General features: G+C 41.3%; 3 protein-coding genes across 3 annotated transcripts; 1 reads left to right on the top strand and 2 right to left on the bottom strand.

The window, feature by feature from the left end:
- Nucleotides 1–1,008: 1,008 nt before the first annotated feature.
- On the bottom strand, nucleotides 1,009–8,653 carry psmb5 (proteasome 20S subunit beta 5). The gene is made up of 3 exons (XM_085379124.1): nucleotides 8,399–8,653; nucleotides 5,611–5,917; nucleotides 1,009–1,675 (listed from the first exon to the last, which is right to left on the bottom strand). Exons 1-3 carry the CDS (start codon nucleotides 8,651–8,653, stop codon nucleotides 1,392–1,394), a joined length of 846 nt encoding a protein of 281 aa, XP_085235250.1. The 3' UTR covers nucleotides 1,009–1,391.
- A 789-nt stretch (nucleotides 8,654–9,442) lies between these two features.
- Nucleotides 9,443–10,477, bottom strand: psmb11a (proteasome 20S subunit beta 11a). Its single transcript, XM_085378595.1, has one exon. The coding sequence runs from the start codon at nucleotides 10,475–10,477 to the stop codon at nucleotides 9,443–9,445; it is 1,035 nt and encodes a 344-aa protein (XP_085234721.1).
- Nucleotides 10,478–12,064: 1,587 nt separating this feature from the next.
- Nucleotides 12,065–19,370, top strand: prmt5 (protein arginine methyltransferase 5). Its single transcript, XM_085377734.1, has 16 exons — nucleotides 12,065–12,174; nucleotides 12,487–12,605; nucleotides 13,563–13,648; nucleotides 13,766–13,900; nucleotides 14,015–14,127; nucleotides 14,251–14,300; nucleotides 14,408–14,571; nucleotides 14,713–14,874; nucleotides 15,226–15,303; nucleotides 15,968–16,026; nucleotides 16,252–16,374; nucleotides 16,588–16,763; nucleotides 16,926–17,129; nucleotides 17,207–17,317; nucleotides 18,540–18,604; nucleotides 18,693–19,370. Exons 1-16 carry the CDS (start codon nucleotides 12,077–12,079, stop codon nucleotides 18,843–18,845), a joined length of 1,896 nt encoding a protein of 631 aa, XP_085233860.1. The 5' UTR covers nucleotides 12,065–12,076; the 3' UTR covers nucleotides 18,846–19,370.
- Nucleotides 19,371–26,465: the final 7,095 nt, after the last annotated feature.

The raw sequence follows: 26,465 nt of genomic DNA, 5'->3' as shown, positions 1-26,465 counted from the left end.
TAGATGACAATGCAGTGCACTGGATACTTAATGGCACTGGAGGACCTAGTCTTTATCCACCATTCTGAGTCATATTCAACTCATTTCTGAGGGAAAAAAAATCCATCCTCCAACTCCTGAAGCCAGCCAGGGAGGACATGTGTGGTTAGTTTTCTCAAAATTTGAATACAAAGTTTAACACATCTGCTCCATTTTAGCATCTCTCCACGGACGCATGCGTCATCACTCTTTCAGTATCTGCTTCTATTGACGCTGCAATTCCCCATCACTTCATTTAACAGAAGCAGCATCGCAGACGAGACTCACTCATTTCCATTTATCGAAATCCCATTTCTATTCCATCTGCTAACTAGTCACCTGTGAAACTAGTTTTTAACCACGGTTTGAAAGTGCGCCGGCTCCGGCTGTCTACCCCATCGCCTTTATTAGTGTTTATTCCGGGCCATAAAAACCGCTGGAGGGGGACACACCGCTAGCGCAGGTCGTTACATTGTAAAACACCATGGCAGGGTGGCACACAACACTGCACGCTGAGAAGCTAAGGGTGTCAGGGAGGAATTAAAGAATAAATTTCCCCTTCCAATTAAAAGGCGCATTTGTGCAACGTGAGCGGAGGAAGGGAACATTATCAAAGAGGGGAAGAAAACATACTGTTACAACTCAGGAGGCACAATTACTGAGGCTGGTGGTACGCAATTAAATAGTGCTATTTAGACAGCACTACTCCCCCACTAATAAACACAACGTATAGAGGAGACTACACAGATTTTGGATGTACCTCCAAAATCCCCACATCTGTGGAGGGAAACAGATGACTGAAATGTAAACACAACGAGCGGCAAAACGACTACATCAAAAGGAAAAGGAAGCGATCCCGTTAAACATTTGCATAAATAGGAAATTCTAAGAAATACAATTCACTATCTTGTGACCCAAAGATGGAATTGGCCCTCCCACGAAATAACAAAAGCAAGACTCTTGGAAAAAAAAAAGAGAGAACATCACAGGTTTTATTGAAGAAGGCGATGCAGTTTCTAAGAGTACGATCCAAATGAAATGTATGTAGGGCAAGCACCACACTACTCCCACACTGTATTAAAGCATGTTTGAGTCATCGGGCCTGTCTCTGCAACCCCTCAAATCATACTGTGTGGAAGGCGAGTGGAACTCACTGGCATTGTTAAAAATGTACAGTATAAAGGCTTGAAGCTAGCAACAAGTCACAGAAGAAATGTGAGTCGCAGTCAATCTGCAGATGAGTCCTTTTTATTATGTGTCAACCCTTTCTGGCATTTCAGAACAGCTAAACATTGGATACTAGAATAAGTTCCTACCCCTTCCCTCATCTCTCCCAACCCTCACCCGGCTCTACGTTATGTTGTTTTCTATAACTACGCCTGATCTTTGTACTGGTGGTGCAACACGAGCACGTCGTCCTGGGAGATCCTGGTCCAGCCCTCGCTGTGGACGTGGTACAGGTTGACCTGCCCTCCACTGTAGGCGTCGCGGTACGTGGCCTGGTAGATGGCGCGACGGCCAAGCTCGCAGGCCTCCTCCACCGTTAGGTCGTGTCTCACGCCGCTGTCCATCACACCGTAGGCATACATGGAGCCTGACCCCACCGCAAACAAGTCGCCGCACACCCGGTTCCCCTCTGAGTCGACGTAGTACAATCCTGAAAAGCAAAAAAAAGGAACAGAAAGGACAACGGGTGGGTCAATAGGACAGGAAGGCAAAGAGGACAGAGAAACCGTGTAAAGGGAGTTGTATTTCTCTAGATGTTGCGCTTTGACAGGAAAACTGAGATGGTGTACATCTAACACCGCAGTACTCCCACAAACAAACACACACACACGCGATCTTGGAAACGCTCACGCACGGCATGTCCTCCAGAGAGAGAGAGAGAGAATATGAACAGCTGCAACCTCTCCAAGTGAAGTAAGGCTGGCAGATATGAACAGCTGCACCCTCTTCAAGTAAAACGAAGCCGGCCGCAGAACCTGCTGACAAGGCGGGGGCCACATCGCCGTCCGCCCAGGGGCCCTGCTCTGGATCTTATTGATCCCCGCAAACAGGCCAAAAATTAACTATCGACCCACAACCTGAGCTTCGCAGGTAACAGCATCTCGCACCTCGCCAGGGAGGGCAAAGAACAACATCGCGCTCACATCCTGTAGACGTCAAACAAGTACAGCGCACTTCTTCCACACAAACACACACATTTCTTTAACCTTTACACACTTGAGCATCACATGGAGGCACAAGCTCTGCCTCCACCCCAAACATGTAATCTTATGTGCACCGCAGACTCACAATGCTCTGATGGACCTGTGAGGGACAGTTTGCTCCACACCACGCTTCGTGGACACATGCGATACATTTTGTTCCGCGCTATGACACATTCGCTAGGCCTCATCCCGGAGTGACGTGGAACGGATGACTAGCACCAGCCTGTGAGCTCGCCCACAGTCAGCCTGCAGATGGTAAAAAGACAGCCTGCGAAAAGGCATGTTTTTTCATACTGCTTTCACAAATTCAAACCTGTGAAAATGATGCACAGACAAACGCAGGAACACATGCATGGAAAATTACCTAATATCCACCGCTATCTCTCATCTCCCACATTAAAAAACACTTCAAAATGCCCTCACACTGCACACCCTCGCTTGCAGAGATTCGCAGCTAAACTAGTGACAGTCTATTAGGGATAGAGAGCCACTTGCTTTTTGGGGGGAGCTTACCATTGCTTTCAACTGGCAAATTGCAGCTTCCTCAGCCTGTCGTTAGCTTGCCATGATAATCATCCAGTGCCTGCCTATGCACGGGGGTAATTTGCCATTCCAAGACCTGCCTGTTCCTCTTGAAAACTGTGAGGGACTCGTTAAAAACATAATGGGCAGGCAGAGAGAGTTGTAAAGGCAGCCTCTTGTGTTGAGTAGCACAGTTGACGGAGGTGGATGAGGACTCTTTAGGAGGTCCAAGTATAGCAGCAGAGCGGCACCCAAAAGACACTTCCCACATCCATTAAAAAAAACCCCCAAAAAAACCCCTCACACCTGGGATCTTTGTAGCGCCCAATGCAATCACTTATCACTTAACAGTCTGAAACACATGCAGCCGATGAGGAGTGCTCAGAAAACCAAGGGCGAGGGGAAGGGGGGTGGGGGGGTGGAAGAGGGAGGTTAAAATTTGCATGGCACACATCAGAGCGGAAGTGTCGTTTGGATGGTGGAGCTCTGCAGCCAGGAGAGGCTCCTTCTACTCCATCAATCAGCTGACAGGTGCTCGAAGAGCCTTTTTTCTTTTCTTTTTTTTTTTAAAAACAGCAGCCAGTGCAGCTGGATGGAATGACAGTATTACAGTGTAAGTAAGGATGCATGGGTGGGTAGCCTCAAATAGGTCAGTGTCTGTCATCTGTCCTTCCCCCCCTAGAATTCATGACTGGCTCAGGAGTAAAAAGACAGCAGCAGTTGTACAGAGGAGAAAAAGCGATTACATCATTCCCTTGGGACCTGCTCGAAACCGACAGCCACATGGGTCTTCTTTGATGAGGACTCGTATCAAACATTGCTCGGCTTTGTCGCCATGACGCTACATTTCAGTGGATCACATATCAGCTCATTACGAAGCCTTGATGTCTTTAGAGAGAGCACTGGGGGGGGTGCCACGCAAGGTACAATCACTTTTTCCTCTGTCAAAGCCAAAGCCGCTATCCAGCTATCAAGCATTAACCGTGCCCTGATTATGTGAGTGTCATAACATGCAATGTTATTACATTGAGCCATATTTGTCAAGCTCCTCAATGTCGCTTTTATTCAATTTAGTCTGCATGGAGCTTAAGACACTTCATCAGGGGAATAAGTGCCTGACATGATTGTAGCTGGTTAATGAGCTTCCCACCTAATCGTGATTGATTTAATTTACATGACATTTACCTCTCCGTTCAATCACTGGCATTGTGGGAACCATGGCAAAGCCCGCATACATATTGAACTTATACAGGGATCATTATTTCCCCAATTGATTGCCCGGGATTTAACACGTGTCATTTGCGTTTGTTGGCATACCAGCGGGCTGTCATTGTTCACAGAGACCTCTTGGCTTTCCATACAAAGCCACCATCGATCTCAGCACGTGTATGGCCATTATGCATACGACCCAGTTGTCCAGGGCTGAGACCCAATGTCCATCATCCCACCGTGCTCTCACTGGCCTGCAGTCCCAGCCTCATCGATTTCCCATTACTGTGTCACCGTGGCGGCCTCTTTAAGCACACCTTCTGTGATGTACAGCCTCACACTGTGTGGTATTCAAAAGCCACAGCTTAAGGTACTAAAACAGACAGAGCAAAAGAAAGGCTGCAGTGACACCTAGTGGCTAACCCGGAGTAATGCATATGTTTGTTTTTTTCTTAAATGATAATTATCCGCACAGCCCAGCTGTAGTATATTTCATTTAAATAATAAACAGCTAACCACTCATGTCCAAACTCATGCTTAAAAAATAATGAAGAATGAATGAATAATGAAGCCGCTTTGAAATTTGCCTGGGACTAAGGATCTTTGACAACACTGAGAAACAAAACCGATGCATGATTAAGCTGCCAAAATAATCTTTCACATAAAAACAGACCCATTAGCATATGTCAAGAGAGAAAAGCTGATGTGTGTTGAGTAGATTTAAGTGCATTACTTAAAAGCTGAATCACAAACGGCAACAAAGAGATTAAACATTTATATCCCATACAAGAATATTAGGGACTTTTTTTTGAGTAAGACAAAATCAGCATACATTCACCAGTTCACAATCCCCTCTTTTATATTTTTAAAGTTTAGCTGCTAACCACCTGGACTCTCCTGTTTTGACAGGAGGCTAATTTGGCTACACATTCAGCTCCATCTCCAGAAAGCCTCTTTCCCTGCATTCATACACACTTCAACTTGTGCCCCTTGCTCTGCTTCAGAGATCTACTCCAAGCTGGAAGGCCACTCTTAGGAGAACCAGCAGCAGGCAGACAAGTGTTGGACTCAGTCACTAAGTCCACATTTGGTTTCCAGGCCAGCTGTACTTTGCTGGATGTCGTTCTGCTGCTCTTTCTCCAAATTTACCATTTTCAAGAACAATTTTCACAGACTGCATAGTTTTTCATGAGGTCAACTTGATTCCAGATTGCCAGTTTTATCTCCCCATTAGGGGAGATAATGGAGCTCAGGAAGTAGAACAGGTCATCTACTACTTGGAAGGTTGGTAATTCAATCCCTGACTGCTCCAGTCTCCATGCCAAAGCATCTGTGGGCAAGACACTGAATCCCAAGCTGCTTCTGATATATTCATTGTAGACAGAATGTGGGTGAATGTTAGCTAAAATATGTTTATTACTGTACAATTATAGGTTTTCTGTATTACTGTAAGGTCTTTACCTTACACTAGAAAGTGCCTCAAGGAAAATGTTGTTTTGATTTGACACTATACAAATTGTCCTACAATCAGTTCAAGGAAGCACTGCATATCTTGATACTGGTACAGTTTAAAGTAGTACAAATTCTATCTAGATCAGTTTATAACCAGACAAAATGACATGTCCATGTCAGATATAACTGTTGATGTTACCTGGTCCTCTCTTGTCCCAGCCACAGACCATGGTTCCCATACTAAGTCCCATGCCTTTGTACTGGTACACCATGTTAGCAAGCAACTTGGAGGCGGCTGCCACTGAGATGCGCTCCTTGTTGCGAAGCTCGTAGATGCGACACTGGCGGGCCAGCAGGCGCTCCCAGAAGCTACAGTCTGCAGCTCCTCCAGCCATAGTACCCAGTAGGTAGGGGTTGATCTCAATCACCTTCTTGACCGTCTGTGACGCGATGTAGGAGCCCGCTGTGGCTCGAGAGTCCACTGCAACGATAACTCCATGCTGGAACTGAGAGGGGAAACAGCAGTCAAAAAATGGGTCGGGTAGCCCACATTTCCACAAGTTCCTCACAAAACCATATGTTTAAAGTACTAGATATATAGACTGATATCAGTACATTGATTAAGAAAAGACACAAAGATGGCATTTACCGATGTCAGTGATCGATCGATCTGTTGGGTTAAACAGTTAAAATCAACTGGAACTGGCTCGCAGCCAAATTGTCATTTTAAACATTAGCAGTGGCCCAGAACTTTGCAATCAGTGCCCCTCTCTCTTAAACAGCTACACTACTTACCAGTGCATAATACATTTTAATGCCCTCCCCTACATCCACTTCTTTTAACAGAATAGAGTCACTTGCTCTAAATTTAAGTAAGAGATCGCTTGCAGCAGTTCTGCCTAAATGAGGCCAAAAAAAAAAAAAAAAAGAGCTGCTGCTCTACAGCTGTCAGAGAGGTGCAATATACGGTTCGGCTCTAGCAGAAAGCTGCTGGATAAGAGGAAAGACTTTTGCTCTTCCTTCCAAAATCCTCTATCAGCGAACTGACAGTCACAGAAGCAAGTATAGTAGACAACAGATTTGGCCAGTCAGAGGGAGATGTCTGTGGGGGATGTTTTCATTAAGGGATTAAGGGATAAGGATGGCGTTATTTTTATCTTTTACTTGTATCAACAAATCCCCTAAAGAGACAAAATCCATCAGCAGGGTTCTGTATTTACACTGCTCCACAGCGTTTGACAAACTGAGGGAGAAGACTACAATGGCTGTTTTCAATTGTGATGACAAATCAACAGCAAGGCTCTTTCATGCTGTTTTAAATGTTTTCAATCGGGGGTTTCTACGGCACACAGGCAGAATGTATTTATGCATCGCCAATTGTACATGCCAGTTTATAAGCCTGTCAATGGAATCTTGGTGGTTTTTTAGGGAAGGATTGTTAATTACAAATAAATGTATCCTCAGAGACACTGCTTAAATCTTTACAGCACAAAAAAACAACAGCAAGCCTTAAACTTTCTAGAAATCAAGATTTATTTTCCCCCCTTTTAGATTTTCTACTTTGATGTACAACATCAAAAAGAACATTTCCACTTTCTAGAGATTTCTTGGCTTCTTTTCGTGAGCATGCAAGTTTGTTTTTATTGTGCGCATCACAGTCATGACTAATCGAATACACGTCTTCTTCAATCAAAACTTCATGTGTGTTTTAACAATAACATTTAGAAAAGCAGGTATGGAGAACTCACAGTTGAAAAGAAGACTCACAGAAAGTGTGACTTTAATTCATTCAACACATTATACATGTATATATCTGAATACAATTAACAGGAATCTTATTAAAGGGCCTTTGTGCTTTTCTCCTTCCTACTGCAACGTCACTGAACATAGTAATGACATAATAATGAAAGATCATCACATTTTAACCCCTAACATGATGTGATGTAAAGATATGGACTTGCAAATTTCATTCATGTATGCATTTAATTAATATTGACAGAAATGTGTTGCAAATTGTCTTAACAAAAAGGTAGCAATGATGTAATATTCTTTTGATAGTAAATTGTTTTTGATTAATACATAGTTGGCCAGTATCAATTACAATTTTTTTTTTTTTTTTTTTTTTAAGACAGGTCAACTACATTTTTATTTTACTATATTTCTCGATATGTGTACGTTCCTCGGAGCAAAATATATAAAACGATACTCGAGATAAGTGAGAAATGGTCTCTCCGTGTACTTTCCCCAACACCTGGGACTGCTTCTGTTGTTTACAACACGCTACACAGTGTCTAAAAGTTGGGGTTCAAGTTGAAGAGGTGGTAGGCGATTAGTTTGTGAGGAACGCACTATTTTCATCCATTTTGCCTTTTCAGTATATAACTGAACATATTTCAAGTATATAAAAGGCACGAGTTTATTTTAAAACCCTTAAAAATGTATACTATCAGCCAAAATATCCTGTGTCGGTTAGGCTCTCCTATGGATGAAATACATTTACATACTCAGCACAAATCACTTTGGAAATAACACACGTTTAGGTAGCTCTTTTAAGTTGTAACCATCAAAAAGTGTGTACTTGCTGCACTTTTTACGGAAGAACACGTCAGATTTCCTACTATATAAATTCACGTGACTATGTTATTAAAACACCCACATTTTTGCTTTTAAATTGACTGAGAAACGTCAACGTAAGCCTACGTAATTCACGATTTGTCTTAATACTATACATAGTAAACATATTAGAGAGATTACTTGTTTACGTTTACTTAAGTGCACATCACCTATCTCGTGTACCATGCACATCTGTCATGAGAAAGCGATTCGTAGCCACGCTAGCATGCTAACATCAGAGACAATTTATACCGGAAACCCTAGCGTATGATATGTAAAGTCAAAATTTATCAAACATCTAGTTTAGACAGGTATACAACTGCTACTGGGGTTTCTTATACCATATAGCTACAATAACTGGACCGTTAACTTACTTTGAATGCTAAGGTGGTGGTTCCATGCAGAAACTCTATTTTCCTTTCGACGCCATCATCGTCTCCGACACACAGCGGGTTTTTAACGGAAAAACTGAGGCTGTCCTCGGGCGTGCCTTCTAACCCCAGACCTCTTGGTCCGGGTCCGCCACCAAAAGCAAAGGACTGGCTACTATCAAACGAAAAATCCGCAGAATCACCGCTCAACACACTAGCAAGGGCCATCTTTGAAAATGTATGATGAACAAGCAACATCCGCCGCGGTAGTTTTTTTTATTCTGTCACGGTAACAAAATCAAACAGCGCCCCCTGTGTCTGTGGCGGTGTATTGGTTAAAAAAAGTGTGAGGTAAAGGAAATACCTTTTATTCCACAGCTATTATTATTATCATTATTATTATTATTATTATCCATCCATCCATTCACTTCCGCTTATCCTTTTCAGGGTCGCGGGGGGCGCTGGAGCCTATCCCAGCTGTCATAGGGCAAGAGGCGGGGTACACCCTGGACAGGCCGCCAGTCTGTCGCAGGGCTAACACACAGAGACAGACAACCATTTGCGCTCACATTCACTCCCACATTCACACCTATGGGCAATTTAGATTAATCAATTAACCTATCCCCACAAACTGCATGTCTTTGGACAGTGGGAGGAAGCCGGAGTGCCTGGAGGGAACCCACGCAAACACAGGGAGAACATGCAAACTCCACACAGAAAGACCCCGGAAGACCCCAGAAAGATGGTGGAATCGAACTCAAGACCTTCTTGCTGTACGGCAACAGCGCTAACCTCAAGCCACTGTGCTTGCCCATTAGTAGCTTAGGAGGTAGAGCAGGTCACCCACTGATCAGAAGGTTGGTGGTTTGTTCCCAGGCTCCTCCAGTCTGCATGTCAAGAATCCTTGGGCAAGATACTAACCCCAAGTTACTCTCCGATCCATCCATCAGAGTGTAAATGTGTGTGATTATTATTAAATTTACTTTTCAATGATAAATATAACATCATAATTTCCTCCCACACATAAATGCTTTTGATTATTGAGTATTATTTGAGTTTGTCATTCTTTTTCTTTCCCTTCTTTTCTTTATCTCTGTAATATTCTTCTTTCAAGTCCTCTCTCTTTCTCTGGCTCCATCCTTGTGCTGTGATGTGGAAAAGATCCACATTGTTCCCCGAGTAGGCATCCCTGTGAGTGGCCCTGAACACTGCTTCTCTTGCCAATGAGATGGCTTCTCCTTTACTCAGGCTCCACCTCAGCTCTCTGTCCAAGACTCCATAAGCATAAGGTGAGCCTGAGCCCACAGAGAAGACATCTCCCTGCAGTCGGGCTCCGTCACTGCACACATATATAAGCTTTGGACCGCTGTTTGGAGAAGTTGTTGCAGTAATGTTTTGGTTACTAAAAACAGCCAAGGAGCTATCATCAGTCATCCAGGGTGAGTCTTCCAAACTTGTTGCACAGTCAACGGCACCCTCTTGCTTATCCCAACCACACAGTGTAAGAGCAACACACATTTCAGTACCTTTAAAAGGATGGAGCATAGATGAAAGGAGCTTAGCTGTGGCACGTATTGAAAGGCGATGTCCATGCCGTAACTGGTACAGTCTGATCTCTCTAATCAGAATTCTCTCCCACAGCATGCAATCTGCACCACTACCAGAAGATGTGACCACTAGATGAGAGTGAATAGGGGTGATCTTATGAACAGCCGGACAGGCAACAAGCCCCCCGGCACTGGCACGTGTGTCTGCTGCTGCTATTACCCCACCTTGGAAGATGAAACCCAGGGTTGTTGTTCCATGAGCCAAACGGAAAGGCTTCTGGACTGTCATTGAATTTTTGGGTGGGCAGAAGGATGACAACGGTCTGTTGATGAAAGAGGAGGAATGTGGAAGAGGTGGTATAAAAAAATGCAGTGGAACTCCACAGTTGTTTTCAGATGTTTCCAGTCTTGAGTATCTTAGGTTGTAACAGTCACTCGTAGGAAATGGAATTGCTGCGTCCCCCAGAGATGAAAAAGAAAACCATTTATGTTGCACCGGCCTTTCTTTGAAGCTGCAAACATCTTCCAAAGCCATGATGGTGTAGACACAGATACTTGATCACAAAATCAGAACATCTTTTCTGTTGAAAAGTAAACAAAAGTTGTTCTCAAACACAGTCTATCCACTGAAAAGCTGATCAAACACAATCTTAAGTGTCAAAGAAACAGATCTGGTTTGTAGAGGGCGGATGCTGCTACTCTTTCTCATCTGCTTCTGAGTTCTTGCGCTTTTATAGCTCATGCAGGTGTGACAGCTGGTAGAAAAACACACACATATACACACGCCATGTTCCATATCCAAAACCATTTATGGTTTATGTAAGTGATATTTTAGCCTACATGCTGTGAACCTGATATCCGCAGAAGCCACTTTCTGCAAGTCCTACAAGTGGAGTTCAGTAAGGACAAGCAAAGCAAGCGGTGCTGCCTAGTTGAATCTATAAATAGAAATCAATCAAAACGTACCAAAGTGAAAGTGATCTTTTGCCTTTCATCTCAAACAGCATTCTGTCATAAAACTTTGTTGCTTGTTTTCATCCATCTTTTACAACACTGTCATCGGTAGGCTGCAACTGGCTATTGTACTTTCCACAAAGCACGCCTGCCTGGATCCCAATGGAAACTGTAGGTGTTTCCGTTTCACATATGTCAGTGTCAGAGACCTGCACCGTTTTCTCGTTGTGTTCGCATGTGAAAACACAACCAGAATTGGCAAATAGAGGAGCTTCTGTGATATATCATCATAACAGACAAGTTTTTATCTGACTGACCACCTTGGCCAGCAGCAACTACAGACATACTTTTAAAGAATATCACAAATTACTGATGATTAAATAAAGCATGCCATTTTTAAAATGATCTGAGGATAAAACATCTTCAGCCGTAATGTTATTTCACATAACACTGAATTTTCTGCTGAAAAAATATTTTTTAACTTTAGTTATTTATGAACAAATTGCCAAATAAACCAATTTTATGAGTAGGGAAGTGTTTTTGTGGTGTTTTATTGCTTCTTAATGAGTGCGTCTAAAAAAGTCTCTATCCAAATAATTTCTGGTCAATGTTTGTTTAACTATACAATAGTTAACAATGTGTGCAGAAGCAAGACGTCCATGTACTGTAGAGTGCAGCGAGCTGCGGGAGGCTGTCAGCACATTTAAAAGAGTAACAGACAGGCAGCACAAAACAATACGTTTTCATCTGTATATTAAAAAAATAAAATAACATAGCATAAAATTAAATATAATAAAAAATAAAAAATTGTCCCCATTATCAGCTAGTAGTAAATAATTTTTTGTATTTGTACAGTGGAGGAAGGGCTTGCCGGGTTTTTATTTTTCAAATCTGGTTTCTGGTTTTTATTTTCTCTATCAAAGTACAGCAAGCTGTTCGTCTTGGAAAAAGAAGTCGCCGTGAAACATCAAATGGCAACGTTTAAACAACGCTCGGTGCACAATTATCGCGACAATGTACGCGATATGCAACTTGTGCACTCATTAACCATCTTGGTTCTGTCTCACGTTTGTTAGCCAGCAAGCATTGCAATCCTTAGGAGCCAAGATGGCGCCAGTTTCTTCTAAAGGCAGAGCAATGTGAAAGTCCGAGAAATCAATTCATTCAGTCGGCTAAAGTCATGGCGTCTGCCAGCACAGGGAGCAGGGTGTCCTGCGGGAGAGATTTGAATTGTGTGCCAGAGATAGCCGACACGTTATCCGCGGTCGCCAAACTTGGGTAAGATGGTTTTTCGATTCTACATGTAATTTTTGTTTAGCTGAAATGAGCTTATGAGCAGAACGCGCTGCTTTGCTAGCACGTTCTCAGTGCATGATGGTTGCTAAGCTAGCCGGTGAATTACCAGCACGTGCCCGAATCACAATGATGCTTGACACTGTAGTGAAGTGTGCAGTACACAGGCTCTGCCTACTCCCATAGTATTTGAGCTGTGTGGAGGATTACTTAGAAAACAAGTTTGTGTTTTACTTCGTGCTGATATTATAAATATTTTGAATGTTAACTGAAGTGCTTCCCTCCTCTGGTATCCAGGTTCGACTTCCTGTGCATGCCTCTCTTCCACCCGAGGTTCAGGAGGGAATATGAGCTGGAGCCCGCTAAATCCCGACCTGGAGCCCAGACCCGGTCGGACCTGCTGTTATGTGGCAGAGGTCAGTTTCCCTGCCCCTTTGTCTTTTGCAGCCTGAGGCATTACTAGCTATTAAATCATCAGTCCCCCTAAAGTGAGAGGAAACACTGAGTGTGTTATTCTGTGCAGGGTATTTTTGGGCATGGTGGGGTCTACTGGTGCCCTTTATTTATTGGGAGGGGGGGTCAAGGTCACTTTAAATTCTATTTAAATGTAATATTAAATAAATTTAAGCATAGTCAGTTTTTACAGTCCTAAAAGTGGAAATTAACTTCTTATTAGGTCTGTTAAACCAAAAACACTGCAACCTTTACAATTCTCAGTAAATTACTTTTTATTCATAGAACATAAATTTATCAAAGTTTGACGACATACGTTTGTGTAAGTGTGTCATGGCATAAATGAGATTTTAGAAAGATTCAGGAAGGAACTGCTGATGTTCAACGGGATGGAAAGGGTTACAGAATCTGAACAACGTGTTGTTCATAGCAGGGCACCAAAAAGAGAGCAGCTACTCTGCAAAAAGAATACTGAGCATTTGAACAATCTTATGTGGGCTTCTGAGACCAAAATAGAACTTGCTAGTTTACGTTTAAAAGACTGTTTGGAGTAAGGAAAACACCGCATTAAAGCATAAAAGCGTGGTGGTATTATCATGGTCAGGGCCTGTTTTGCTGCATCTGAAGCAGGGGAGTTTGCCAAAAATTAATGGAGCAATGAAGTCTTTATGTCAGGACATCTGTCTGCAAACTAAATCTCATCAGAAAGTAGGTAGGTTGTGCTGAAAGACCAATCCTAAAAATACCATTTGTTCTGCTAAAGCCCAGCCTAAGAAGGAAAGTAGATGTTAAGACACTAATTCTAATCATTTTCATATTTTGTATTAAATACTCATCATCAGAAGAATGTGATTTTAGCATAAAGGTAAAATGGTTAGGTGTTTGATGCTTTCTCTAAACCGTCCTTTTGTTCTGTCTAGATTGGAATACTCTAATCGTTGGGAAGCTCTCTCCATGGATCGATGCAGATTCAGAAATCGAGACAGAACGCAGAAACTCAGAGGCTGTAAGTTCTTTGAGTTTGATGGTGCTTGTGAGGGTTCTTTGATCTTGAGATATGAGTGAGGTTATCGTGTCATCTTTTTAATGCTTATCTTATCTGTTTTCCCATGTTCCTCTCCAGGCTCTTGCCCAGGAGCTAAACTTCTCCGCCTACCTGGGCCTGCCTGTCTTCATGATCCCTCTGAAGGGCCTCAGTAATGCCAATCTAGCCCGAGTGCTGCTAAATCACATCCACACTGGACATCACACCTCAAATGTAAGACGCAGCACATCAGGAATCAACAAGCACACAAAGACTGTATTAAGATGTCAGAAAAGTCAAGACAGTGGAAGTGCTCATTTAACTGCTGCTGTCCTCTTTGTTGATTAGTTCTGGATACGCGTCCCACTGATGGCGTCAGAGGACATGCGGGAAGATCTGACTGAGAATGAACCGATCTCTTGTACTGATGACACAAGCGTTGATGAGAAGACTTGGAGCTGGTTAGTTTCATGCCACGGCACTTCCTGAGCAACTGAGTGCCGTCTGCATGCTGAAACGGTTACTATTGATTTCCTTTAAAACACTGTCTCTCTTTGTTTACTTACCTCATTTTTTTTTCATAGGTGGAACTCATTCAGAACCCTTTGTGACTACAACAAGAGAATCTGTCTTGGTGAGAGAACACACTGTGAAGCAGCAACCTGGGGCAAACTTCGGGCATTGAGAAATAATTATGCTCCTGTCTGTTACTGAGATTGTGCTTCGTTTGTATTCCTAAAGCGGTTGACATTGGACCAGATATGCCATCAGACACTGTGATTGATAAATGGCTCGGAGAACCTATCAAAGCAGCCATTCTCCCCACCAGCATCTTCCTAACCAATAAGAAGGGCTTCCCTGTTTTGTCGAAAGCCCATCAGAGAATAATCTTTCGACTCTTCAAGGTATAAAATAACATTCATAGATTGAGTTCTGTTAAAATCAAACAATCTGCAATCAAATACAAAAAGGTTGTTTTTTTGTTTTTGTTTTTTGTCTACTTTTGAAAAAATAAATCTTTAAATTAAAATGATCTCCTTTTTTAGTTGGAGGCCCAGTTCATCTTCACAGGCACCAGTCGGCACACTGACAAGGACTTCCGATCCTACCTGCAGTACCTGGAGTACCTCAACCAGAACAGGCCTGCACCCAATGCCTACGAGCTCTTTGCTAAGGGTTATGAAGACTACCTGCAGTCACCTCTACAGGTGAGGAAGTACCCTTTCATGCTCACGTTTGTATGCCTCTGTGCAACCTGAAGCCATAGCTAGATGTATAGTTATGTCTGGTTGGATCACTGAAGGAACATCAGATTAGATTTTGATGGTCAAATGCAATGACCTTGCAAACTATACATTTTAAGTCAAGAATTAATCTGTTAATTGTGACATATTGTACACATGTCTAATAATATAAAGTAATGAAGTGATGACATAGTCGAAAGATATGAATGGAAACTGCAGTTTCACTGTTTGGTAGAATTGTAAAACTGTGAGGCTGTTTTGCTTTTTCCTCCTAATCAGGACCTTTTAACGTCATGTTTTGCTTTCTTTGTTTAGCCTCTGATGGACAACTTGGAGTCTCAGACATACGAAGTGTTCGAGAAGGATCCTATTAAGTATTCACAGTACCAACAAGTAAGACAGTCAGACATTTTTTGGGGTATGAGGAGGCATGGCACAGATGTTACAGAGAGGTCTTTGCTTGTCCAGTAGACATACAAATGCAGTAAAATTGTTTCCCCTACACAGACTTTACTTGGGCAGACTGTTCAGATATGCAAGTGCATTTGTTTTTATGCATCACAGAGAACACGGCTAGCTGTGATTAATTTTATTAGTGGACAGTCCCTTTGCGCTTATTTTGAAAATTCAGTTCCTGGCTCATGTTTCCTTAGTGGATGGTATCAGTTTTCAATATTGGTCAGTTGCTTTTTACCTATGAGCTTGTAATTATTATCCATCTGTCCATTTTCTTGGAAAGCCCTGATCCAGCCAGTGGACTTGGACCCAGAACATTCTTACTGTGAAGCAACTGTGTTCACCACCGCACCACACTGTTGCCCATAATCATTATCATTTGCTTTGGCCTCTGTTCAGCCTGAATGTGAAGATACGCCTAGATATTTGTCTGTGTATGTAGAGCTTATCCACATAAATCAGACTGTCACTCATGTAGCATTTGAAAAACACTGACATTTAGGTGTTTGGTGTTAATAAAGGGGTTTAAATGGTCTGTAAGAGTTTGAGGCAAAATGTATTTAACACCATTTTGTTTTTGGTCTTTTCTTTGTGTGTGCAGGCTGTATATAAATGTTTGCTAGACAGAGTTCCAGAGGAGCAGAAGGACACTAATGTTCAGTAAGTATCTATATCTAAAATTATTGTATAAAGAGTCACAAGTGAGGATTGTGGAGTAGGAACTGTATCCAGATATTGATTAATACCTCAATATCATGGCAGTCTATAATATACTCCTATAAGTCTCACTGGAAGTAGAGCAGGATAACACACACTGACTGTTTAAACTTCAGTGGTAACCACCAGGGTAGCAGCCTTGTCTAAAATGATGTGTTTTTTCCACAGGGTGTTGATGGTGTTGGGAGCAGGTAGGGGTCCTCTGGTCAATGCATCCCTGCGTGCTGCCAGGCAGGCAGACAGGAGACTGAGGGTGTATGCTGTGGAGAAAAATCCCAATGCTGTAGTGACGTGAGTAAAATAATGCTTTCAAATGTTCCATGTTTCACAGCGTACAAGCAAAAATATTATCGCATGCAACAGATCAATTGCGCTACCTGAATGAGTCTATAGATTGGATAAAAGCTTGGCCTTTGATTTTGTCTGAATTTATAGTGAGTGAGGAGGGGATTGAAGTGAAGCCTGAAACTTTCAACGCTTATTTTATTGATGTGTGTTCTCTAGGCTAGAGAATTGGCGCTTTGAGGAGTGGGGGGATCAGGTGACGGTGGTGTCATGTGACATGCGGGAGTGGGCCGCACCAGAGAAAGCTGACATCATTGTCAGCGAGCTGCTCGGATCATTTGGCGACAATGAACTCTCCCCAGAGTGCTTAGATGGAGCACAGCATTTTCTCAAAGGTATTTCAGGATTTTAATGAAGACTTAATTACACATGTAGACACTGCAGAGTCATCAGAGGTCATTTTTCCACACCAAGCCATATTGAAAGCGTCACCTTTTAATGCTTCCTGACTCTAATTACTTTCATTTTCCCCTTTGTTTATATCATCTCACCTTCAGATGATGGCGTGAGCATTCCCTGCTCGTACACGTCCTACTTGGCTCCTCTGTCATCCTCTAAGCTTTACAACGAAGTACGAGGATGCCGCGAACGAGACAAGGATCCAGAGTCCCATTTTGAGACGCCCTATGTTGTGCGCCTTCATAACTTCCACCAGTTGGCTGATCCCAAACCCTGCTTCACCTTCACACACCCCTCAACAGGTAGATGGAATCGCTTAAAATCCCTCTAATAAGCTTGTAGAGCATGTGCTCACCACCTCTCCCTCCGTCTGTTTCAGATATGAACAATAACCGGTATCAGTGCCTCAGATTCACAGTGGGTTGTAACTCTGTGCTCCATGGCTTTGCTGGCTACTTTGAGACCACTCTCTACAAAGATGTCACACTCAGTAAGTCAGCAGATCCAGATCCATTTGTCCTTTGGCCTATTTTGTTTTTTATTCATCAGGTTTTTTTACGAGTTCCCCAGTTTTAGAATCTGTCATCGTCCTTGCAATTTGGGCTGGATGGTAAAACCATGAAGATTATCACAGCAAAATAACTTTTCCTCAACAGAGTAATGTAAAGTTAGTAGATTCATTCCAGCCATGTGTTGATAAATGCCTGAAAATGGCATGAAAAACCAAACAGAATGGTGCTACGCCAAACCAATCATGTGGCTCGAAGAGAGTTAGAGCTGCGTCAGGTTAGGTTGATGTACACAGTTGGAAATGTTAATGTTTGGGCTACCGCAGACATAAACGCCAGTATGGTAGCAGTGTGAGAAAGATGAAAGAGAAAATAAAAACTGATAACGTGCCAGCATTACCAAACATGCCCCCCAAACACACACAGCCCAAGGCTCAAAAGGCGAGGACATTGTTGGAAAGAGAGGTCAATGAATGCAACAGACAGCTTCATATAAAAGACACGATGTCATCAAGCAGAGTTAAATTAGAGAATTAAAATGTTTGTTTGTTCTGTATACCTATGTTATTTATTTTACATGAGCTTGAAATTAGAAAATTATATTTAAATCAAAATTGACCTCATATCTTCAGTTAGGAATGGAAAGAAACATTTAAGCTAATAACTAATGCTTCATTTTATATTGTGAAATATATCGATCAACTGAAAACTGGTAAAAAAAATTATTATAAGATTTATTTTTCTTTCCCCACATGTCGCACAGCCCTACTTTTAGCACTCAGTCTTTGCACGTTCATATAAAAAAAATCATGACCTAGTTGCTTCAAATGAATGCAGAAGTTAGGACCTGTTTTCTGTCAGTCTACATCCAGCAACAGAATCAAGAGTGCAGCTTGTTACCATTACAGCCCAGCAGGGCTTCATTAATGTTTCAGAATGATGCGTTGGTGGGTGTAGTTGTGCAGAAAGCAAATAGTTTGTCCATGAAAATGTTCACATTTTTGTTTTGGAGCGTTTCGATCATGATTTCTGAAAAATCAGGTGCTTTGAGCATCGCTAGCTACTTCCATCGTGTTTTTAAAAAAAAAAAAAGAAGGAAAAAAAGGCAGGTGTAATATCTCTACAATCTACAGTCCAGAATACTAGAAGTATTTTCTTTTTCCTTTTGGTTGAACTGTCATTTAAAGTCTTCTTTGTTGGCAGGTATAAAACCAGAAACACACTCACCCGGAATGTTCTCCTGGTTCCCCATCCTCTTCCCTCTTAAAGTAAGTTCCTTAGTCGGTACCGAGTTAAATGCTAAAGTTGAAAAATGAGAGTGAATAGATAAGTCACCGTGCTCCTTCTTGCCAACAGCAACCCATCTCCATATCCCAGGACGATGATGTCACAGTGCGATTCTGGCGCTGCAACAACGGGAAGAAGGTTTGGTATGAATGGGCTGTGACGGAGCCCTCCTGCTCTGCCATTCACAACCCCGCAGGCCGTTCCTACACCATCGGCCTGTGAAGAAGACGCGTCGGCACAAGTTGGCAGACTCCTGTGTTTCTGTCAGACTCTGTGGCAGTGGAAGAACGGGTGTCGTGACACAGTTAAAAACCTGGACTTGTGCAAGCCCTTGAAAGTCCGCAGTGGTGGGCACTTTGCAGTTTAGGAAGAATAGATCGGATAAACCAAATTTGAACCTTTTCTTGTTTTTAAATCTCGTGCCACATTCACCACTCTCACCTGAACCCAAAGTGTACTGTTGCTGTGAGACTGGCTCATTCAGATTAGGTCAAACGTTAACACCGCGTCGTCATGCTATCCTTTTTTACTTGTCCTTATTGTTCTGAACTACAGTTCAACACAGCGATTTACACTCAATCCTGGACTTATGCCTTATCAAACACACATTCCATACACAATATTTGCATATTTAAACCCTTCTGCTCAACATGAGAAGATAAGAAGAAGGAACTGCTTTTCAGGTTGCATACCATGACATTTGGGGCTGTTTGTTCATACCTTTGTTTTGTTCGAACCGTGTCAATAAAGACCACACTGTAGTGTTCTCTACATACCGTGCCCTTTTTGTTTGAAGCTTGAATGTTTTTGAGTCACATGTTAAATTGTTAAAATGATAGATTTTAGTTGTTTTTTTTTAAAGGCAGTTTAAGCACCGTTCCTGTATTTTAATCTGTTGAAATTAAATGATGATCTGATCTGCAAGGAGATGATTTTTCCTGTAGATGTCACCCTTTCTTGACCTTGACCCTAAGCAATCATGATTCTTTTTACAAATGAAGGTACAAGTGCACTGTTTCAATTCATTTTGCCCTAACAAGAAATTCTCTCAAGTCCTCACGGTTGTAGTGCTGGGGTCAGGCTAGTTGTTGTTAGATGTTTGGAGAGATACACTTGCAACAGTTAATCACTTCACCTCCAACACTTTTACTGATGAAGGGAAAACAGCTAAGTCAGGCTGCACAGACTTAAAAAAAAAAACATTTTAAAGACTGGTGTTACACCTTATGTGTCTGAAAAGTATAGTTACTCATAACATTTCCATGGGCTCCAGCAGTCCTGCACAACTATAGTAGTTATTATAAGTGAAATGTAAAACATAACTCAGCTGGAGTTTTCAGTGTCGCCGTGACAAGGTAAACTTTATTTCAAATAAACCTACAGTTTCCCCTGGTGTGGGCTTTTCGTCAGGGAGATGTGCTTAACAAGATCAAGTGCAGGCTCAGCGTCCATGAGAAATCCATATTATGTCCCAGTGCTGAATAGTAAGAGCATGGGGACACACAGTGAGCACACATGGCCTGACTATTGTAAACTCAAGCCAGTAAAGAAAATTAACTGCTTTTGTTCCCCCAGAAAATCTGCTTAGACTTGAAAAAACAAATAACACAGTTGGTGCACCTGCAGAGACCCTGTGCCAGCTTTTAGATCAATTCCAAGGAGCACAAATTAGCGAAAGCACTGTTGCCTCCTCATTTTATGTCCTCTTTTCATTTTTTGGCTCCAGTTTTCTAAATGAAGTCTTCAACGTGAAGTCAAGAAAGAATACAAGCATAAATGCAGTATGTCAACAGAGTGATGCTATTTCATAGAAGATGCTGAATCTGTTTTGTTTTTTTTTTATTTTAGAATCACATTTTTATGTTAATTGAAATGGTAAACTTGTCATTTTTATCTTCAAAGTATCAATTCTTAAATGTTCTGTTTGTCTTTTGCTCACTTAGGAAACATTGTCAGATTTTGTGAGTCCTAAAGGAGGTACTGTAGAATGCAGGCTCACTGGGTCATTAATGGTGTAATGAGTTGGGTGAGAACAAGTGTATTGTTTTCACCAACCGGGGTACTTTGGATTGATATCAGGCTAAGATTAAAACCAATTTGGAAGATTAAGATTAAATAACACGATGTGCAAATGTTACAATCTTTTAAAGGACCCCAAATCCCCAAAATACTCTGCAGAAATTGGCTTGAACAAATTAGTTTGGCAGGCGAAGGAGGCGAGATCAGCTGCAATCCTGGCAAATCAGCCGATCTGTTTCGCCTATCCGTTTGGTAAATCTGGTAAGGTGTGAGCTATTTAAGTCACTTCAGCCTACATAAAGTTGCTGTGGCCTCTGCAAGTCACTTTACAACCCACCTGGACCCCACCTCTGGTCAGATCATGGTCTTGTTCTTTGGGCTCCTCTGTCCATGTGGAGCCTTCCACGTGTTTGCATGGAAGTGGACCCAGAACAGTTATACCGTCAAATAGAAATAACTAGATGGCACACCAATCATATTTTGTCTGAAGTTGATGTCCCAGTCTAATTTAATTAGCGTGTTATAATATACCCTCAAAGTGGATGGATGTTTTCATCCGTAATGACCTAAACAGTTTATTTTGCACAGTAACAGAAAGATTAAAACAAAATGCTCCATTAAATAATAATAGATATAGAAGGAATAATCAATCAAAAGCAATCTTAGGTGCACTGTAGTGCATAACATTACTGCTGTGCTTTTAGCTAATAGGCTATTGTTAAAAAAAAAGAAGAAAATTTCCCCCCGTTTTATTTACTGCACACCTTGCGTCTGTGGATTTCAGTGTTGGTTAGCTGCCCTACCACTCATATTATGATGGCTCCCACTCTCTCCAATTACATCCTGGAGCTTCTCTTCCACTGCTGCCTTCCCCCTGGCACTGGCCTCCGCCTGCTGGCTGCCGTCTCCCTGTGTGAGTCCTTAAACACAATTGAAGATTATTGCGCTGCATCAGTGAATTAACAGATGCAGATAATGGGGGCAGCATGGTAATACCATCCACAATGGGTAATTTCAGGCTTGGTGATTATAAGCTTATTTTCTCAAGAGCTGTCTTCTGCTCATTGTTCTAAACCATCAGTGAACGAAAGAGCTGCCTTTCACCGGGGGGGTGTCAGGGTCAGTGGATGACTCTCAGCGAAGGCACATTGAACGTCAGATAAGCAGATTCTAAAAATGCTGTTTGCAACTTTTTTGCAACTATCATTTAAGTTAAACCACCTGCTTTATCCCCCCTTTGTTTATTGTCGTCTATGGAGGGGGAAAAAAGCAAGCTGCATGTGCAAAAATACCCATAATTTACTCACAAGACCCAAACAGTTCGCATGCATCCATACTAGACTTGGCTTTAAGATCAAGTCATTTCCACGTTATTATTATGAGTTATTATGTTATTATGAGTCCACCATATAAAAGAACATAGAGAGAAAGTTAAATCCAGTCAACAATGGGTTAAAAAGTTTCGGCGACTTTTCCCCCAAAATAAGTTTTAAGAATTGTTTTCCTCCCACACTTTATACACTTCCAACACATGGTGCATGTTTCCGATTTGACTGCTGATTGGCTCTTTGAGAGCAGGGACAAGAATCAGGATGATTGTAAACTGAGAAAAGTGACTTAGAAGTATCTGCTTGGCAGCTACAATAAGAGCTGGCTGATTTCTCTGAATACTCAGGAAATGTGCCTCAGTGCTTCCTTATTCTTTTCCTCTATGAAAGGAGAAAGAGAGAAGTTCACCCAAGAAATGATTTGAATGTGTAATAAATGCAGACATTTTCTGTGTCCATCTTTTTTTAAATTATTATTGCCATTTGTTTAAATCGAGAAACAAACAAATGAGTGCATCGCTTTTGTGTCGCACTCAGTGGCCTGTAGAGTTATAGTTAGGACAATAAAAAAGAGTTGTTAATTAATAATTGGAAGTGTGAGTTACCAAACAAATAACAGAATTCAAACAGCCTTCTTGTCCCCAGCCGTTTCAATGACATCCTCATCGGTTTGACATCCTGCCGTGTAACACGGTGGGCACGTCCCCCAAACTTCCACCGTGAGGCTATAAAGGCCACAGCGCTGAGCGTTAGTGAGAATCCCAGAGCAGCACACAGGTGCTGTGCCGATAAGTTGAATTATTGAATCAAATCATGAAATCATAATTAACGTGAAAAAGGCTCAAGGCAGAACATATTTAATATTAAACACAAAACGATATCCTGCACAGCCATCGTGCACGATTATAATTAAGAACGCACTCACATTCATTTACAGCTCAATTTAAAAAATTTTTTTTTTCCTTTTTACAAAAAGTCTGCTTCCATTTGTCTTAAGATGCGATAATAAAGTGTCTCTTTCTCTGTGCTGCCCGAAGACCAAACAAATGGCCTCTAACTTGGCGCAGTGTGTCCCTGTCCTTGATGCTTACATGCGTGAATCGCTTCACAGTGTAGCCAAGATGTCTTCACTGCAGCTTTTGGCCTCATCATGATCATGGGTGTTATCCAAATGTGCTTTGGTAGTATTTGCTGTGCTTTCATTGTCTAGTTGCAGCATCTCTGCCGACAGTTTGTTTAGTTCATTTATGTTCGTGTTCCTCACAAGGCTGTGGCTGCTTTTTGTTTTTTATATTTTTGTCTTACAGCCTTTTAAAGCTGAGGTAGGATCGGTGCCAGTGGCATTACCAGTGGAGTTACCAACTGACTGTTTTACTGGTAATAAAACATTTTATAAGCCATTCTCAGACCGTCAGTTTGTAAATTATTTTTGTAAACGCCTGATGCTAAAATAGAGAAATGCTGTTTTTGAAGGCACCGCCGTTATTTAGTCCCCTTGTTTCTCACAAGATTTATTATCCTAGCAAGCATGAAAGAGGGATTACAGTCCCTCATAGCTCTTCATCCCACTTCTAATCCACATCCACGCACTGGCCAATCCAACAAACCAACTCATTCATGTTAATGCCCCTTAATGCTTTGTGTGGGATGAAAGACTAATTTGTCTCTTTTTGTCCAGAGTTATTGTGAACTGGCTTTGATTAATACTGACTATTTATGAGAATGTTAAGGCTTTGATGGTTAACAGGAACGTATTAATTATATCTGACATCAGTGAAGTGTTTATGTGGGAGTCTGTAAAATAAGAAACTTTCATAGGCTATTGTGGCATATATTCATATATAGTTTTTTATTTTAAAAAATGTAAATGAAAAACTAAATGTCAAACTGATGAACAGATGTCTATTACAAAAAATGAGTTGTAAACAAAATCGATACTCAAATAGTAGCAGCAAGGTTGTGTTTGTCTGCTGCCCTCTACTGGCCTGGGATGTCATGGCAGTGGTGTTCTGGTTTCGTGTGTGGTTCAAAAAGCATGATGTAATTAGTAGTTTGGTGATATCTGAGTATATAATCACAATGCTTCTAATCTTTCTTTGAGACACTTGGAAGAAAATTACTGTGAGTATTGCCAATCTCTGTGGATTTCTCCACCTACGTCTCTGCTTTCACAGTGTCGCAGTCAGTTTGCCCCCCTCCGTTTCCTGCCTGTTTCATTATAGCTGGAATTGCTGTGCTTTAATTCATATTTTTCCATGATGATTTTGGATCAATATCTGTGGATTCTGCACAAAAAACCAGGGTGCAAATAAGAAGCTAAGCTTTATTTTTTGAGTCAAATGGAGAAGACCTGAAATCTATGATTATATTTGTTTACAAGAACGTCTTACTCTGGTATAATGGCCTGTGGTGCTCTGTGATTACTTTCTTTACTTGGTCTTGTTGTTGTACTCCATTTTCTGAACTGTTCCTCCAGTGGTAAGTCCACATGTTAAGCAAACACCATCTGCTCCTGTTCCCAGGATGTTATGTCTTTGGTTCTGCTTTCAGGCTGTGTTTTGCCAGTGCAACAGAAGCCCGTCTACCACGCCTGCTGCCTTTATTTATTGCTTTTGGCCTGTGTGCTCACCACAACCTTTTCCCATCACCACACACTCAGATGGTTGCATTTCCTCTAAAATGAACCGATAAACTGATAAACTGACTGAATAAACTGATTCTTACAGTGAATCTTTTCATTTTTGGCATTTCACCTCTGAGATGCCTGAAAGCACAAACAACATGTAAGGCTTGTGTGGTAGAGTATTAAATACAGGGGTCAAGAGGTGACAACAAATGTTATTATATTAATACTGGTCTGGTTTTTCCTCACAATTTGTTCCAGGAAAATGACTAATCTGTTGTAAAAACGTGGTGGCATACCCGCTAATGAAGGAGAACCTGGGGCTACAAAAGAATTAACACCTGATGAAATGTGTTTTTAATCAACTTTGTTCCCCTAAGTTTTTCTTTATTTGCCAATGAAATCCTTGTGGTTATTCATCACTAGAAACTATTTTTATGTAGAAACACATAAAAAGAGTCACAAACACAAATTGTGTCCTAACTTTTTGACACGACTGTAAACACATTGGTGTGAAGAAATCATTCCTGGAAGATAATTCCTAGAAAGAGGAAACACCTCATAGTGTTCTGCACTGCTGGCGTCAAAAGGCTTAGTCCAGAGCTCTTTTGCTACACTGAATGGCGCAATATCATCTTTATGCATATTCAGTGCCATTTTTTTTTTTTTACCTTAACATTTTTAAACTTCTCCCTTGTGTCCCTGTGAGGGTGTGTGAAACAATGTATTGTTTATAGCATTATGTGCTGGCACTATCACCCCACTATAGTAACAAAAACAAGTCTTTGCACTTTATAATTATTTTATTACATGTATATATTTTCTGCCACATTATAGACGATTTTCCTTTTTTTTCATCTTGTAAATTTGATGTATGTTAATAAAACTTGAATAATTATCACATTTTGATGGTGCTTGAAAATGGGATGTGCTGATGTCTTCATAAAGTCTCTGTTAAGTCTTTATAGCACACGCTGCACGCCATTTGTATTGCTCTGCCTGCTGCACATTCTCATCAATGTTTCATCCACCTGTTGAAACGCCTGACGTAGACTAGGTGGAGTCCACCCACAATGACTGATCAAATTGCGGAAGTAGTGGACAGGTACGGTAAGCTGAGGTGGGTCAAATGTCACATCATCGAAGCTAAAGAGGAAAAGTACTTCTGCCTTCACAATAAAAGCTTGATCCCATGCCCCATTCAAATACTGCATGCCTTTTGTTTGTTTGTTTGTTTGTTTGTTTGTTTTTGTTTGATTTTTTTTGATGAGCCAGAAGCTGACATATGTTATTATTCGCGTTTAATTTTCAGCTTGACTGTCTTTTATCCAGACCTAGATCCAGTCTACAGCTTTTTGGTGACCTGTGCCTGCATGTAAGTCAGTGGCGTACTTGGTGTATTTGGCAGTCTGACATTTGTGTTATAAACTGGCTGTTTGCTAAAGTTTGCATGTTGTAACCGGATCCTGTGTGTCGTTTGTAACATTGCGAATTTTGGGACTTTCTTTAAAAATACAAAAAAAAAAAAAAAACCCAAAAAACAAAACGGTGAAAAACAAAACCCTTTTAAATAGAATTGATGGTTGATGATGAGACTGCATATGTTCTCGAGGCGATTTATACTTTTATGGAGATTTATATAGTGATAAACAGAGATATATAGAGGTAAAATCTCTATTGTATGTCACGTGTGCGTGTGAGTTTGTGCTAGAAAATAGTTTTATATTTTTTTTAATTGATTAAAAGTTCAAATATACAATAGCTTTAAGAAATTCTTCTCACTTCATTACTGATAGGATTATTAAATATGTATTTATTTAACTGTGTTTCAAGTGCTATTTAATTTTGTTTCACTGTTTTTGTTATAACTAT

This window comes from Diplotaxodon limnothrissa, linkage group LG18, assembly GCF_057381915.1.
Source record: "Diplotaxodon limnothrissa isolate DT_005_m linkage group LG18, D_limnothrissa_male_GT1.1, whole genome shotgun sequence".
Taxonomy (NCBI): domain Eukaryota; kingdom Metazoa; phylum Chordata; class Actinopteri; order Cichliformes; family Cichlidae; genus Diplotaxodon; species Diplotaxodon limnothrissa.
The sequence above is the reverse complement of the archived record's forward strand: the minus strand, read 5'-3'. Positions and strand labels throughout refer to the sequence as shown.

Bases quoted from the DNA above. Each gene is read 5' to 3' on its own strand.
- psmb5 (XM_085379124.1), bottom strand. From the start codon at position 8,653: ATGTTGCTTGTTCATCATACATTTTCAAAGATGGCCCTTGCTAGTGTG. The intron at 5,918-8,398 runs GTAAGTTAACGG...TTCCCCTCTCAG, and splicing joins CCACCACCTTAGCATTCAAA to TTCCAGCATGGAGTTATCGT. The intron at 1,676-5,610 runs GTAACATCAACA...TTTGCTTTTCAG, and splicing joins CTGGGACAAGAGAGGACCAG to GATTGTACTACGTCGACTCA.
- psmb11a (XM_085378595.1), bottom strand. From the start codon at position 10,477: ATGGCTTTGGAAGATGTTTGCAGCTTCAAAGAAAGGCCGGTGCAACAT.
- prmt5 (XM_085377734.1), top strand. From the start codon at position 12,077: ATGGCGTCTGCCAGCACAGGGAGCAGGGTGTCCTGCGGGAGAGATTTG. The intron at 13,649-13,765 runs GTAAGTTCTTTG...GTTCCTCTCCAG, and splicing joins AACGCAGAAACTCAGAGGCT to GCTCTTGCCCAGGAGCTAAA. The intron at 16,375-16,587 runs GTGAGTAAAATA...TGTGTTCTCTAG, and splicing joins AATCCCAATGCTGTAGTGAC to GCTAGAGAATTGGCGCTTTG.